The 17,390-nt window shown below is 33.2% G+C and overlaps 1 protein-coding gene across 4 annotated transcripts in view; it reads left to right on the forward strand.

Moving 5' to 3' along the window:
* PDS5B (PDS5 cohesin associated factor B) overlaps positions 1 to 17,390 on the forward strand; it is a 151,325-nt gene that overhangs the window by 64,706 nt on the left and 69,229 nt on the right. For all 4 annotated transcript variants that reach the window (XM_004680195.2, XM_012723326.1, XM_012723325.1 and 1 more), the window contains exons 7-11: positions 3,173 to 3,253; positions 7,495 to 7,635; positions 9,340 to 9,455; positions 10,103 to 10,197; positions 14,259 to 14,404. In XM_004680195.2, coding sequence (XP_004680252.1) covers positions 3,173 to 3,253; positions 7,495 to 7,635; positions 9,340 to 9,455; positions 10,103 to 10,197; positions 14,259 to 14,404 — 579 coding nt within the window. The remainder of the gene's footprint in view (positions 1 to 3,172; positions 3,254 to 7,494; positions 7,636 to 9,339; positions 9,456 to 10,102; positions 10,198 to 14,258; positions 14,405 to 17,390) is intronic.

Here is a 17,390-nt window from a genome sequence, read left to right on the forward strand (position 1 = left end):
TGTTAATTCTCCCGATCCATGAGCAGGGGATGTCTTTCCATTTCATGGTGTCTTCTTGTATTTATTTTAACAGTGTTTTTGTAATTTTCTTTGTAGAGGTCTTTTACCTCCCCTAAAGAATATATTTTAAGGAATTGATTAATAGCTAGTTAGATGCTGGGAATTGCTGCAACTAATTAGGACTTTAAGTAAAAGTAATTGATAATGGATATGGAAAGGAGGGGTGAAATTTTAAGGGAAGTCTCCTATTTACTTGGATACAGAGGGTAAGTTGATGGCAAGTGTTTTTTGCCTGGGTCACGTTAATCAAGATATGTGTATATGTATATATATGTTCTATGTGCTTGTTTTTACTCTTTAGTATCCAGTAAGCAATTGGAAAACTGATTCTTTCATTCACATCGGTTCTAGGTTAAAGAGAGGGGCACATAAATCATGAATAAAGGATTTCTATAAAGCTAAGACTGTGTTGACAAGGTATAATCCAGGTTTACAACTACATAGTTTTCACACAAATGATGCTTCAGTGAAAATGACCTCATAATCCAAAATTTCCAAACTTCTTTAGAAAATTACTGTCAATTCTTTTTTTTTTTTTTAAAGATTTATTTATTTGTGCATACAGAACTGGGGTACAGGCCAGAGGCTCAGGGGCAGCGAGAGGCTTCACCAGAGACAGAGTGGGGAACAGAACAGGCAGATCGACGAAGTACACTGCTGAGGGGAGCAGCGGGCGGGTCAGGAGAGGTCTGCCATGCCATGTGGTCACCTCTGGGGCAGGCGGGAATCAAACTCATGCGGAAGCGGCTTTAGATTCTCAGTGCTGTGCTTTAACCTGCTGCGCCACCAGGGAGGAGGGCCTACTGTCAGCTCTTAAAGTCCAACACTACAAATTGCAAGAGTAGACCTTAAAAAATTGTACTATTTATCTATCAGATAAAAACAAATTATTCTTTAAAGGATAACATCATATATATATTAAAGACATAAAAGTAAGTTAAAAAACATAATAGCTAGATATATGAAAGGAGAAAAAATTTAGATAGCAATGAAGAATTGAAAATTGAATTGCAGTTAAAATATTTATTGAATTGTAGTTACTAGAGCACTAGGAGATAGAGCTGAGAACATTCATGAGACTCACTAAGATAAAGATAAAAAGAAAACATAAAAGATAATAAGTGGAACCATAAAAAATTTAATATTGATTTCAAAATAAGTAGAGAGTAGAGATAATAGATAAATCAAGTGTAAATTTGCTTAATATGTTCCATAATTGATGAAAGGCATACATATATTGTTAAGGTGGCAGAAGTGTCATAAGCAGAATAAGCAGTGCAGGTACATCCTGGAAAAATTGTAGAACTTCAAAACACGAACAACCCAGAAATTATATGTAGAGGGAAAAGACACATCCTTTTCCAACAAGTAGACATTAAATAGTTTTGCTGACTTGTCAGTAGGAGAATAGATGCTAGGAAATAATAGAATTGTATTTTCATAGTGCTAAGATAAAATAACTATGTCAACCTAGACTTGCATATCTAATTTGAAGGAAATTATGATATTAAATACTCATTGTCAACAGACTTTTTCCTGAAGAAATTACTATGTGAAAAATTTAGAACAGTGAAAACTAAATTTAGAAGTGAAGTACAACAGATAATTGTGAACAAAGAAATACTTTAAATTTCAACTGTAGCAAAACACAATGATTCATTAGCAAAATGATCCTAAACCACTGTATACAAATCATATATGATTGAATGGTTTAGTGGAGTTTATGAGTAGTATGATAATAGTGTTGATTAGGTGTATGGAACTGTTGATTAATTTTATATTAATTTAAAAAATTAAAAGATTACATTAAAAGAAGAACTTAATTCTGTTCAGGAAGAAGTATGCTGCTTGTAAACAATATCGGAGGTTAATCGTCATTTGAGGATTGTCTGCTCTCATGGGCAGATAATTCAGTTAAAATAGAACAGAGAGAAAGGGGTGTGTGTGTATAATTTGACAAAGTGATTCAGATTCACACTGAAGAATGTATGACCAATAATTTTAGACAGTTTTGAAGAATAAGTGGAGATTTACCTACTTCTGTTAAGACATGTTTCTGGATGTCCCTTTGACAATAACCAGGTGGTAAAAAACAAAGGGGCATATTGAAGGAATGGAGATTTTACAAATGGATGCATGATTATGTGGAATCTTGAGTGTAGGTAGCAAAGATTGTTGGAAGTAATAGACTATTTAGTGAATGGTTTTAGGACAATAGACTATCCTGAAAATAATATAGATTCTTATTTCATGCCATCCATAGAAATAAATTACAGGTAGAATAAAGATCTAACTCAGAAAAGCAAATTTTTAGCTTTTTATTTTAAAATAAAAATACCATCATCTAGAGATAATTTTCTTTTGAAAAATAAACCCTACAAGTAAATAAGAGAAGACAGAACAACTCATTGGAAAACTGGTAAAATCAGAATTCACTGAAAACAATGTCTTATATATGTAAGAAGTCATTTATGTGGGAAAATTTAATGTCATGAATTGGATATTTAATCAGTCATAGCATGTTATATAGTAAAATGGCAAATAATGGATAAACAGAGTAATACAATACAGAGTCATGCAGATTAATAACAAAAAAATTACTGAGTTTCATGGTATATAAAAGATCTTTGTTCTTCTAGAAACACATTTTCTTACACTTTGTTTTAATACATGGCTCTTTTTTCTGTTGCATATCTTTGTTCTGAGATGTACTTGATTAAATCTACTTTAGTATAACTCTTGTTTTTACCTATCAGTGAGCCCATCCCATTCTTGCCCACACTGGGGTCACAGTTCACCCTTTTATGATGATTTGGTTCTTCTGAACCTGTAGTGAATAACTTTTATTTGTACTTAATAGAATGGATTTAGTTTAGGGGCTAGATTTAGAATAAGAATCTTTTCTTTTATCTAATAAACTTTTATTGTAGTTTAATCTTAAGCCTTAAATGAGCTATGAAGAGAATATAAGGGATGATATAATTTAGTAGAAGGGATGATATAATTTAGTAGAACAGAGTCTTCAGGTAAGAAAAGTGGTTTTGCCTTCTTTTATTCTAAATCTTAGTTTTCTCCCTAGAGATATTTAATAGATAATATTTTTGTTTTCCAGAACTTAAACAAGCAAGCATATGATTTGGCTAAGGCTTTACTGAAGAGGACAGCTCAAGCTATTGAACCATATATTACTAATGTAAGTCTGACCTGTATTTGGTTGTTAGAAGTATTGCATAAAATTTTAAAGACTGTGAGGAGCAAAATTTAGGCAAGTAGTACATCTTTTAAAGTTTTATGTTGCATATATCATTAAGTAATGCATTTTCTCTCTTATTCAAAATTATTTTTGGCTACTATTTTCAGGAAGGTTAGCTTTCATCTACATTCATTTACCTCTTTCAAATTGCCTAAGAACTAAAACACCTTAAATTAAAAAAAAAATTATTATTTGAGGTTACATTGGTTTATAACATTATAATACATTACAGTTTTACATCTATACATCACAGAATGATCTCCACTATAAGTCTAGTTCCTATCCATCATCATAACTTTTGCCCATTCCATAACCACTAGTTTTCTCTAAGATTTTGTTTTTGTAAATACTTCAATTAGTAAAATATATTTTATAATGTGGAAAGAGTTAAATCTAATTCAAAAATATGTAGTTTTTCATTACTCAGAGAAATTAGTTTTTTTGAAATTAAGGAATGTACAGGAAGAAGATAAGGACTAATAACCTATACCTAGAAATTGAAGACAATTATGAATGGTAATGATTTGGTGAAAGTTACTTAATCTCATTATCCCAAGAATAGAGTCCATATAAACCTATCTTCTCTGAGAAAATGAGTTGTAATGAAATGAGATTTCAATATCATTCCAAATTTTCTTATTTACAGTTAATCATCTTGTATTTATTTTCAGAAGAAATGTATTTTAGCCGATAGATTCACTGGTAGAAGCTTATTGTAAGTTTTATTTTCTCTTCACAGTTCTGTTGAGTTGCACCACTTTAGATGGCACCATTCACATTGTATCCCATGTGAATGGTGCCTCCTGGGACAAACGTAGAGCACTGTTAATGTTGACCTCTGGAATTGTGTAGCAGTTCTCTCTCTCCACCTCCTTTCCACTTTCACCCACCTCCAATCACGTAAAGGATATAAATCTGTCTTCTTGAAAAATGTGAGAAAGAAAACCTTTTATAATTTCTTACATATTTATTTTCCTGAATTTGAGTATATAAAATTCATCATGAAATGAAGTACTTTGGAAAGTAACAAGCTTATAATATAGTATCTTGATAAACCCCAACTTTTGTTATGGGCCTGTAGTTTTAAATAATTCTAACCATTTGATGATTTGGAAAAATTGGATTTGTAAATAAATTGCTCTGGAATATACAGAAACTGGAGAATTAAGTTTTATCTAGCTCAAAGATTGGCAGGGAGTTTCTTGTATTGATTTCTTTAAGTTTTGTGAGTTTTAGGAATTGGTGGGAGTAAATGGTTGGATGGAGTGGATTGAGTTTTACATTATTTACTTAATAGTACTTGAAGGATGTAGATCCAGACCTAAATGTTCTGTAATTAATTACTCCTTCCCTTTTCATTTGTTTCAAGTTCCTCTCAATGTCTCTCCATGGGCCTTTAGATCCACTAGGTGAGCTCCTCCTGGTGGTCATTTATTAAATTGATAATGCCAAATCATGTTTTTTAGGGGAACACTTAAATTATTTTGATGATTTTTTTTTGTCCCCCAAATAAGAAAACATCATTATACACCATATATCTTTTCTAGGGTTTGGGAAAATAAATATTTGATTGGCTAAAAAAAGAAGTAAAGGTTTAATATACAATAATGGTAATTTGTTGGAACTAGATCATTAGGTTCATTGTACTATTCTCTCAACATTTATGTCTATTTGAGAATATTTACAATAAAAGTTGAAAAATAAAGTCCAAGTAAATGCTTTCAGTTTTTTGAGAAAATTAATATAAAATAATTTCTATCACTTATATCTTAATTTGTTGATCTTTTTTGTTATTGTTCTACAGAAATAGGACTCTTTCCTCAACCCCCACTCCCTTGCTTAATCTCACTTAGCCTCAGTTTTTATCCTGGGGCTAGTAATGCTGGGGTAATGGTAGAGAATATGTAAAAGCTCTGTGCTAGTAAAATTGTAACTAAGTAAAATTGGCCATTTATTTCTCAGATAAAGTTTATTATAGACCATAGTCATACTACTTGAATAAATCTGTATCTGTCGCCTCTGTTGTAAGCCCTCCTGACATGGGCATGGATTATTTTACATTATTGACTTACTAAATATATTTTATATTTTATAATATTTGTTAATTCACTAACTATATATTGGGTATCTACTGTCAATTACTGTGCTAGGTTCTTGTTATATAGTAGAGAAGACTCACTTGGACATTACCTTTATGGAGATTATAAGTGCTAAAAAAATGTTTTTGATGGATTTGCAAGAAGTTAAAGCAAGATTGATTTTTGTTTTTAATTGTTTTTAAAAAGATTTATTCATGCATTCAAGAACTGGAGTATGGGCCATAGGCACAGGGGGTGGCATTGGGGTGAGAGTATTCACCAGAGACAGAGTAGGGAGCAGAACAGGCAGACCTACTGAAGTAAACAGCTGAGGAGTAGCAGTGGGCAAGACAGAGGTCTGCCGTACCGTGTACCATGTGGGCCGGGCATCAAACTTGTGCTGCAGTGACTTCGGATAGCTTCATAGTGCTGCTGTTTAGCCCCTTGTGTCACCGGGAGGCCCCTGTTTTTTTAAAAATTGTCAGTTGAGTTTTCCTCAGACTGATAGAAAAGGAAGAGGATGATTTCATTACTAAGGTGACCAGATTGGAAAGGATTCTTGGTTTTGTTTAGCAAAGATAGATTTGCCATTTTCAAAAAGGAAAAAATTTGGGAACAGAAACAATAAAGAAATTTTGTTTTCATCCTTAGTGAAAATTTAATGCTCAGCTTTGTGAAATCATTTTCCAACAAAATTAATAAGCAAGGAGGACAAGTTAATTTTAAGATCTGTAAAGAATAACAAAATAACATTTATTCTCTTCATGCTAGGTAGGTTGTACAATTTCATAGACAAAAAAAAAAACATGTTTATGAACAGCTCAGAGTTAAAAGCAGAAAAGACAGAAATATGAAGTCTTGACTCTTTACTTTGCATATAGAAAACCTAATTAAGCCAACTTGTGATTGGCACAGGGAGAAGAAATCAGCTATATTGTGTAAAGAATTTTTAACTCTTTAAGGAGTCAGAAGGTACTGTTGAGAATATGTGATATGTTTTGGATTAATTTTTATGTATTTGTTGGGCACTAAGTAAAATGAATGACCTTTATGCCATTCTGGTGTCAGACCATTTTTGATAGTAAGAAAGCAATTAGTATGGAAACTGGCTAGGAAAAAAATTTGCCAGACATGGATTTTCCTTGTGTTACTGTGTGCTTTTAATCGGATTTTAATTAGTGTTACAAACTTTGTACAGATGTCAAATTATCAGAATGTAAAGGAACGTAAAAGAAAAAAGTATTAGAAAGAGATTTTGTTAAAAATATAAATTGCATATTTAAAAAGTGGAATTAGCTCTTATAATGAAGGTGCAGGGTTTTGTTTTAGATGCTCATAGTCTCCTATACATACTAAAGTGAACAAGAATAAGCCCTTGCTCTTAAGAAATTTATCGTAGATGCCTGGATGAAGATGTAGCATATATACACAATGAGATACTTACTCAGCAATCAAAAAAGACAGACTCATGCCATTCACACAACATGGATGGAGCTGAAAGGGATTATGCTCAATAAAATAAGCAGTAAATAAAATTAATAGGCAGCTATAAATCAGACATTCTGTAGGGGATGGGGAAGGAGAGGGATCAAAACAGGGGAAGGGAGAGTACAAAGGACTGTGGTGATGGTGCACAGGTGAATAGATGGTGGGAATTTTATGGGACTACAACTGAGAGGAGAAAGCATACATTGTGCAGAAATGAACAATGATATAAGATATATATAAATAAGTAAATAGGTTAAAATTTTTTTATCACAAATTATGTCTTATTAGAGACTACATATATGCAAATGTTGGGCAAACTATGGTAAGTATCATAGTGGAGAATAGTGTATTTATTAGATAGCCTGTCGATCTATGAGTAGATCGATCAGTACAAATTACCTATCTAATTGTATACAGGGGAGTTCCATGTTTTATCTTTTTATATAACCTGTAATAATTTCTCATCTACTGTTAGAAAATATTTTGATATGCCAACTTTGATTTTTACTTGTGACATATGACTATTCTGAAATAATTTAATTGCATAGTTAAGATTTTGCAAAATTCATTTTATTTATGATGTTTCTACTAATGATAAATTTTCTTTCTCAAAAGTTTTTTAATCAGGTATTGATGCTTGGGAAAACATCTATCAGTGATTTGTCAGAGCATGTCTTTGACTTAATTTTGGAGCTATACAATATTGATAGTCACTTGCTGCTCTCAGTTTTACCCCAGCTTGAATTTAAATTAAAGGTAATATTTTGAAAATAATATGATTGTGTCAACTAGATTAGCAAATAGCATAGCTGTATCTTTTAAATTGTTGTGGTTTTAACTGAATATTACAGATGTGACATTTTATTGTTCTTCACTTCTATGACTGTGCCTTTCCTATTTGTGTATTTCCAATATCTGGCATGGTAGCCAGAAGAGCGTAACTAATGAATGACTAACAGGTTGGTATTAATCTCTGTATAAATTCTATAAATTCTTTTGAGTTCATAACTGTACATCAAGCTTTTGTTTTCAAGCACAGCTTATAGTGGTTCTCGCAATCCCTTAATTGGACCATAAAAGTTAGGTGAGGCTCTTAGCTACACAGTTTGAAATATTTTTCTTTGTGTATAATTATCTTGTACTTGGGTATGCTCGATGTTCCTTTGCTCTTCACATAATTCTCTGAATTTTTTTGATAGGTATTTCTATCATCTTGACATTAAATTATGCCATGAAATTGAGTTTCATTTGTAGGCTTGGGGATATACCATATCAGATCAATACTGGAAGATTAAAGTTGGTTATAATTACTAATCTTTAATTGTTAGTGTACATTCCCCAAAGGTTTTTAAATAATTTCGATGTTGTATTTCTTGTTTCTGAAAATTTTCTTTTTCAAAAACGAAACAAAACAAACATTTCTTCTTGTTAGTGTGAATAATCCCCTCCAAAAGCCAGCAAATAATTATTCTCTTCTTTTTCAAATTGTTTTCATATATTTGATGTTTCTCAAGTTAGCTATTAGATTTATTAACCTCTCTGCCCCTCTTTTTTTATGTAGTTAGTAATTTTGATTAGTCATAGGCAGTAATTCCTTTATTTGCTGGCCTAACAAAAAGGTTGAGTAAATACTTGCTATGTGCATTTTCCTGTACACTTAAGAAATTGAAAAATAAGGAATTTTCATCCCTGTTTCCAGCAAAATTAACATCTAATATGGGAGGAAGAGGGAAAACTAATCAAGCTCTAATATGAGGCCAGATACTATAAATGCCATAAAAGGTAAAAACAGCATATAATTAAAGTAAAGGAAACAGCAGAAGAATATAGAAGTAGGATGGTACTGGGTGTATTTATGGAGCACGAAGAATTATACCTAGACAATAGCATCAAATAAACTAAGTTTAAGTTGTTTTTGGCTGAACATTGGAGTCCTCACTTGTGTAGTCTTAATAAGCAAATAGATGTCTGACTTTAAACCATATCAGTTGATCAGGATTTCTGGTAGTAGTAGAGTTCAGGAATTATTTTTATTTTATTTTGGTTATATGTTTTAGAGATTATTCTTAAGTGCTGTCATATTTGAGAAGCATTTAGTGTATTTAAAGGTATATTGAAAGAAATAATGGGGATGGTAAATAAGTAGGAGTGCATTAAATGCTAGGCTGAAGCATTGGTTTCAAAAAAAGATCGTGTGGTGCCATCCATAGTACCTTTTGTATCAGAGCTTTTTGAGATCCCCAACATTCACATATAGTGTTGTGGTTGTCTGATTCATATAATCTTTGTATCACTTGTTGTAGGCATCAAAATCAATAAAATTGAGTTATTGTAGTGTGAATTTTCATGTGGAGTTATGAAAGGTTGTCTATGAATTGGATAAAGGAAGTGATGGGAAAAGATTTGTATTCCGAATATGTCTAAGTTACAGTTTTAAAGTTGTGTTTATACTTTGTTTAGAGTAATGATAATGAGGAACGCCTGCAAGTTGTTAAACTACTGGCGAAAATGTTTGGGGCAAAGGATTCAGAATTGGCTTCTCAAAATAAACCACTTTGGCAGTGCTACTTGGGCAGGTAAATTATTTTGATGACCTGTTTAAAAGTAATATATGTTTGTATTTGCTTATATATTTTTAATAAACACCATCTATATTTAAGATTGTTCTCTGAACTCATGACGATGAAGGGTTTTTATATTTGAAATATTTGAATGTTGATAGTGATTTTTCCTATTTATAATTTCCCTTTTGTTTTTGATAATTTTAAAACATGCTTATTAAAAGCTATCTCAGAGTATTATAATATTTTATTACATAGCTGTGATTAATTACAGTAGAAAATACACCATTGTGAGCTATAGCTCCTACATAAAAAATTACATTTAGTTAGATTACTGGAAAATACCACAAGGATAAGGGCATCTACAGAATAAATACTTGACTATGTATCTTCCTTTTTCTCTCCTCCACTTTTCACTTTAAAGAAAATGATAATCTGGGTTTTTGGTGTGCTTTTAGTCACAGCCTTCTAAAACTGGTTTGTAAATACTTAAGTGTGTTTCTATATTTCTCTTTTAATTACTTTTTCTTAAAGGCACCCCTAACTATGAAATTAGCAAAACCACTTCAGGTGCCCTTATTGAAAACTACCTTTAACCCTGAGCATGAAGGAGGATTTCACTCCCATCAGTTTTACTTATAATAACCTTTATATTTTGACAGATTTAATGATATCCATGTACCAATCCGCCTGGAATGTGTGAAGTTTGCAAGTCATTGTCTCATGAACCATCCTGATTTAGCAAAGGACTTAACAGGTAAACATATAGCCCTAAAAGCAGATATTCCTAGATGATCTGTGTTGTAATACTTGATTTTATATATGCACACACCCTTTCCCTCCCATCTCCCTTTTTGTGATAGGTGAAGTTTTTTTGTTGCAATTCATCAAGGGATATACACTCTATAGATGAAATTTTTACTTTCTAATGCCTCCTTAGAAAAGCACCTATAAAATATCAGAAAATACTAGCTTTTTAGTTTGAGGACAATTTCTAAATTTCTTTACATTTAGTGGATTATAAGAATTAAACATCGTTTAATATTTTGAAAATTTAGGTGAATGTCATTGATTTGTAAACTATGCTAGTGAAGATGACTTCTGAAATCTGTATAAGGCAGTTTAGAACTTTGCATTTTTGTGGTAATTAGTGTATCATGTTTCCGTCTGTTGCTATTCTGTTATTTTTTTTTTTTGACTATGAAATAGTTAGAAATATAGAGGAATAATAGCCACCATGTCTTCCTGAGAAATGTTAGCGTTTTCTGTATTTAAGAGATGAAAAAAAGTTTACAAATGAGATGCCCCTTACAAATGATTCACTTATCTGCTTCTAGAGAGGATAACCCCTATACTAAATTTGTTTTGCATCTTCTTCATGTTTCTGTTTATGCCATGTGTATATTTGTCCATTTCTATCAATAAATGCCTTTTAAAAATTACATAATTTTTTTTAAAGTTGACATAGCTAAACTTTATTCCTAGTATCTTATTTTGTGTTTTCTGTTCATCATGCTTCTTTGCATCTTTACATTTTTCTGTTTTTTTTTTTTTCTCTTTTGGTCAGCTAATTAATTTTCCTTTCATGGGTATGTTTAACATTCTTTTTCATGTTTTTGGGACATAATTGATTAATGAACTCCTACGTTAATCAGAATTCCAGCTTCTTTCTGAGCAAATAGGGATCCTTGAAAGCTTTATTTTTGCACGCCTCCTTCTTACTTTTCACTTTCTTATTTTGTTTTTTGAAAGTTTAATTTGTAATACACTTTGAACACCCCCCCCCCTTTTTTTTTTTTTAACCTTTTGCTCATAGTTGTTCTTATTTTACAAATTGGTGTGTATATATCTGTATGCTTGAGAGATTTGGGACCACATCCCTTTAGACGTGTGGTACCACTACAACACACCCACCATCAGGGCATCCAGAGCCCTCCATCACAGTACATTCAGCACCCTTCACACTTTCTTCTCCTCACTTAATCTCTCACATGGTAGCCTCAATTCTACAATCAGATTTCTAGGGTTTGTTAGTGGTTTGGCTTTACCTAACCCTTTGTTTTGTTTCTCCATACTACATATAAGTGAAACCACCTGGTGTTTACCTTTTTCTTTCTGACTTATTTTGCTTAGTATAATCCCCTCTAATTCCATTTACAATTGCAAATGACAAGAGTTTTTTTTTTTTTTTTTTTTTAAGATTTATTTATTTGTGCATACAGAACTGGGGTATAGGCCAGAGGTCAGGGGTGGCAAGAGGCTTCACCAGAGACAGAGTGGGGAACAGAACAGGCAGATCGACGAAGTACACTGCTGAGGGGAGCAGCGGGCGGGTCAGGAGAGGTCTGCCACGCCATGTGGTCACCTCCAGGGCAGGTGGGAATCGAACTCATGCGGAGGTGGCTTTAGCTTCTCGGTGCTGTGCTTTAACCCACTGCGCCACCAGGGAGGGCCAAGTTTATCTTTTTTTAAGCAACTGAACAGTCTTCCATTTTGTATATATACACCCCTTTTTTCTAATCCACTCTTTCTTTGAGAATTTAGGTTGTAAATAGTGCTGCAGTGAACATGGAAGTATATATATACCCCTTCAAGTTTGTGGTTTTACATTCTTTGGGTAAAGATCTAGGAGTGAAATTGTGGGGTCATATGGTATATCTTTTATTTTTACATCATTTTGTACTTTTTTCATCTCAGTTGTAATCCCTGTGGGTTTCCCATCACCAAGTCACCCTGTGCCATCACCACAGTCCCATGCACTCCTCCCAAACCCCCCCATTTTTGATCCCATTCCCCACTCCACCTCCACAAAATATCTCTCATATATGGCTGTTCATTTCTCTTATTATTTTCTCGCCTGGTCCATTATACTCCTGCTATGAGTGAAACCATCCGGTATTTTTCTTTCTCTTTCTGGCTTATCTCACTAAGCATGATCTTTTCCAGCTCCATCCAAGTTGCTGCAAAAGACATGTGTTTCTTTTTTTTGGGTTGCTGGGTAATATTCCATTGTATTATATGTACCACATGGTATATCTATTTAAAATTTTTTTTTAAGTTAAAGATTTATTTATTTGTGCATACAGAACTGGGGTACAGGCCAGAGGTGCAGGGGCGGTGAGAGGATTCACCAGAGACAGAGTGGGGAACAGAACAGGCATTTACCAATCATCCATCTGCCAATTTTTTTTTCCAAAAACTTCTTTTGCTACGGTTATCTTGTTACTTCTTTCAGAAAACAAAACCATTTTCTGAGGATAGCAGGAATGAGCTGAGATGAATGTGTTATACACACACTTATCTCTTGACTGTGTTGTGAGATTCATCCTTGTGCCTTCAGCCAAGTTTTGAGAGAGAACCATATTGTGAAGAGTTTTATTAGATGCTTTGTCATGCTGATCATTGAATTTCTTTTTTTTCCTGTTTTCTCTCTTTCTACACAATTAATACCTGTGAGTTAGTAGTGCTTGTATATGCCTATTTCATATGCATGAGTCACTTTAAAGACATGGATACATCTTAAAATTTATGGCATGTTGCTACTCTTAGTGGCTTAAAATACATATTGCATTTGAAATAAGTACAGTTGAAAAAAAAAAAAAGAAACTCCAGTATTTATCTTGGTGGCAGAATGAATTTGACATATTTACCAGGCTATGTTTGAAATCAACACTAAAACAAAAACTAGCTTTCTTTATTAAATTAGGTGAAATAACATTGCTGTCTTCGGAAAGCAATATTGGTCTTTTTTTTTTTTTTAAATAATTACTGGTACTAGAGACATTCTGGGGGGACAGAGGGGGGAATGGGATCAAAAACGGGGGGGGGGGCGGAGGGAGGGAAATGCACAGGACTATGGTGGTGGCACAGGGGTGATTTGGTGATGGGAAACCCACGGGGATTACAATCGAGATGGAAAAAAAAAATGTGCAAAATGATGTAAAAATAAACTTGTAATAAAAAAAAAACAAACACACACACACACACACACACACACACACAAAAGAAACCCCAAAACTTGCCCCAGCTTTTATTAAGTCACAAAAAAAAAATAGTTACTGGTACTAGCAAATGCTCAGGGTGGAGGTACTTAGCATCTGGACTGTCATTTTGGGGATATTAGCATTATAATTATTTGTTCAATTGGTAATTTATAGAGAAGTAAATTCATTTACAACCATAAGCACTGTTTGTTGTACATATATATGATATTAATCCAAATACTAACAATGAAATTTTTTTAGTTAAAAAAGTTAAATATTTCACTTGTTAAATTTATGTTGAGTTGTAGTAGTTCTTCCTTAAGCCTAAAATACATTAATAACGATTGGTAATTATTTATGTCGGCTTTCTTAGTTTCAGATCTGAATTCACATGTTCAGTCTTTAAGATCATTTTTCAGCCACTCATAAATGTTAAATGTTTGAATTCTTCTCTCTTCCCTTTGGCCTTTCTTGGTCAGTTAAATGGTATTACCTTATGGCCTTTATTGTAATCTTATTTTGGGCAGACAAAAATCTTATTTTTATTCTTTCAGTAACTTCACTAGGGCTTCCCCAGTTAAGAGATAGAAATGTGAATACTCTATAGACTTTTCCCAGTAGAACCACCTAACTATATTAAATATTTAAACAGAAAAGCAAGAGTGAACTAAATGTTGATTCTTGGTTCATTTATCTTTTTTATTTGATTTATGAGGTTTGGAACTCCTTAATTAACTACCATGCTTCCAGAGGGGAAGGGAATTTACTACTCAGAAGTCATATGCAGTCTTATAAAAAAATTTCCACTTTAATCAAAGAAAATTTTATCTTTCAGAATATCTTAAAGTGAGGTCACATGATCCTGAGGAAGCTATTAGACATGATGTTATTGTGTCTATAGTTACAGCTGCTAAAAAGGACATTCTTTTGGTCAATGATCACTTGCTTAATTTTGTGAGGGAGCGAACACTAGACAAACGGGTAAGTAGGAATAATATTTATAAGTAAGTGTTTTTATTTTGAACTCTTAAAGTTTCAATGACTTTTATTTGAAATTATTGAGAATTAAATGTTATAAACCCTTTTCTGGGGAGGAAGACATTTTGATACTCAAGATTTACAAGATTATTTCTTGTTACACTACATTTATTTAGTTTTTCCTTATTAAGGTTATTTGTTTTCATTAGCTCTAAATGTTGGTGAGATGTTCCACCTATAACTAGCCCTGATACAACTTCTCTGATGCTGTTGGCTCTCTTCCCCTTTCATGGTTATCACTGGTGATTCTGTAGCTTCCTGAATTGTAATTTCCTTGGAATAGGAGATAATGGATCTTTTCAGCTTGGCAAAAATAAACCCAACAGAGCAGAATATTTGTAGTCTATATTCTTTTACTTCCTACCTTAGTGAGCACCCAGTAGCCCAACTCATTAATCAGTGGCTTCTGAAAAGAGGACCGTGTCTTGTTACATTTTTGTTTCATACTGTCTGGAATAATATTAGTCACTCAGTAAATGTTTCAGAGAATGTTTTTTCTCCCTTTTCCACACCCTCCCTGCCCCTTTCCCCTTTCTCCCGGCCCCATCCTACAACATCCTGCAATTTGTCTTTCCTGGCTCCACAGATTTGAACTTAAGAGTTAATTTTGGCCAGGAGCAATCAGCTCTAAGATCTGGTATACTATTAAGGGAAAATTGCAACAATTGGGGGCTTATGTTTATTGTATTTTGGTGGTGGATGTCAACAGGAAAAGTTTCAATCATAACAGGAGAACTTTCTCTAGTTCTAGAGTACAATACAGTTCATGGTATAATTGATAAACTTGACTCTGTTACAACCTAGTCTAAAATCTTTTAATACCACCGTCTTTAATAGTAATATACTTTCAGGATAAGAGCATTTTTAGTTGAGATGAGAGAAGGCACAAAGTTTCAGTGCTACTCCTTGCAGTTTCCAGCACTGGACTTGAAAAATAAAATTCCAGAGTTTTCTGTGTAAGTTCACAAGAGCAACAGCCATTAATGTAAGATATTGGAGCTGCAAGGTGACTGGTAATCAACAGTAAAGCCTCGGAGGGCCTGAGTCTTCTGAAGATGTAATTTGTATTATGCAGAACCAGGTGATATTAATGAAGAACTGGATTTTGTGCAGGAGAATTCCTTATCTTATAAAAGACCTTCAGAGAGACTTACATATAGTTCTTGCCCTTCTGTTAAAATTAATCAGCCACTTGCAATGAAATGAAGATAATGGTATTCAGTTAAATAAGTTGCAGTTTCAGTAACACCCTACCAGTATCCATACTGATGTACAGACCACTTGATATACAAAACAGTTGGGTTTTGAACAGGACATTTGTGTGACCTAGAAATGTTGGCTGTTTAGAATAAACTTATAATCCCTTCTTCACTGAAAACTCAGAAAATAAGCAATGAAAAAGAAAGTGTTAGGAAGAAAAAGTTGTCTGTGGTTAAACTCAGTTTTTAAAGTAAAAAATTCAGTCATGATGGAGAAAAAGAGCATAAATATTATGAGTCCCGGATAAGAAACATCTTTCATCAGTGTCTCAATGCCAGCAAACTCTGAAAGGAGATCTTTTCTTCCACTTTCTAAATAAACTGCAATTTTACGTTTTGAAGACAGTATTTGATGCAATCTATAGCAAAATCTAACTATTCTGCAGTTTCAGAGAAATGGATACTTGCAATTGCTCCCAGAATTTGCACTTTTTGAGAAGAATTGTTAGCAGAAATAATCTAGAGGTGAAGTGTGACTCCCAGAATAAATGTCCTTGTTAAAGAAGAGGGGAGGGGAGAAGGAGATAACGTAAAGAAAAAGAAAGTCAAGAAACTCAACTGAGGCATTTTTTTTATCTTGACTGCAAATTGACTCAGTAATGGCAGAAACTCTGCAGATCAGTCAAGCTGAGATGAATGAACTGAGTGTGCAGCAGAAACCAGAAAAACTGATGGAATACTTCCAGTATTGTCTGCCTATAAACACATTGGGGATGTGTATGCTTGCCATTACCCTGTTTCACTTTGTGAAACTTTCTCCTATTGTAAATTTGCTATAAGGTGATTTTTCATCTGAGTTATAAATATGATGTAAAGTGGGCCAAGCCATATTGTCCTTCACTCATATGAGTAGAATCCAAAACTGTCTCCAATACCAGAAGTTGTACCAGCAGTACGACCTCCTAGTCACCAGCTCTGCTGTTACTTCTCTGCTTGTAAGAAGATGGAATGTCCCTTCTGTCATCCAAAACATTGCAGACTAAACAGTGTACAAGGCCTCACTGCTCATGTTTTTCAACCCAGCTTTCAGTATGTGCATGGCCTTTCTTTAAACCAATTGCCCCTGAAACCAGTGAATGACACTTTTAACTGCCAGAAGGTAGTGGAGTTTGGAATTCACACAATGAAGAAAGATTATCTACTAACACTTGTCAGATCTTTGAAAGTTGGAATATATTACTTTTATAATAAAAAATATATTGCCATACAAAAAGTAATTTTGGTAAAGGATGAAAATCTTTGAGGTATTTAAGGGTTAATTAGCAAAGAAAGTGGGAAGCATATTGTAGCTCCAAATGCTTTTGACTAGGTAAATACATTTTAAAGTGTCTTACAAGTTGATTGTACTCTGTCCATTACTTAATTTTCTATTCGATAATGTTGATTGTAGGTGGGTATTGCATGACTTTCCTTTTAAATACACAGATACTCAAAATAAGTTATTTTCAGGAAATTTATATTATCTTTATTCAGTATTTCACTTATGGTATTATACAAGGAAAAGGCCTAAAGATAATAGAGAAAGAAAAAGGTATTTGTATCACAGTTTGATAAGAACCTTCTCTTCATATAATCTTTTTACAAGTTAGACTTGGAATTTGAGCTAGTGTTTATGTACTGTTGGGATTGTAATTCATATATATATTTGCTCATCATTAGAGGACTCCTTG

The sequence above is a fragment of the Condylura cristata genome, unplaced genomic scaffold (assembly GCF_000260355.1).
Source record: "Condylura cristata isolate star-nosed mole 26May11 unplaced genomic scaffold, ConCri1.0 scaffold00010, whole genome shotgun sequence".
NCBI classification, from domain to species: domain Eukaryota; kingdom Metazoa; phylum Chordata; class Mammalia; order Eulipotyphla; family Talpidae; genus Condylura; species Condylura cristata.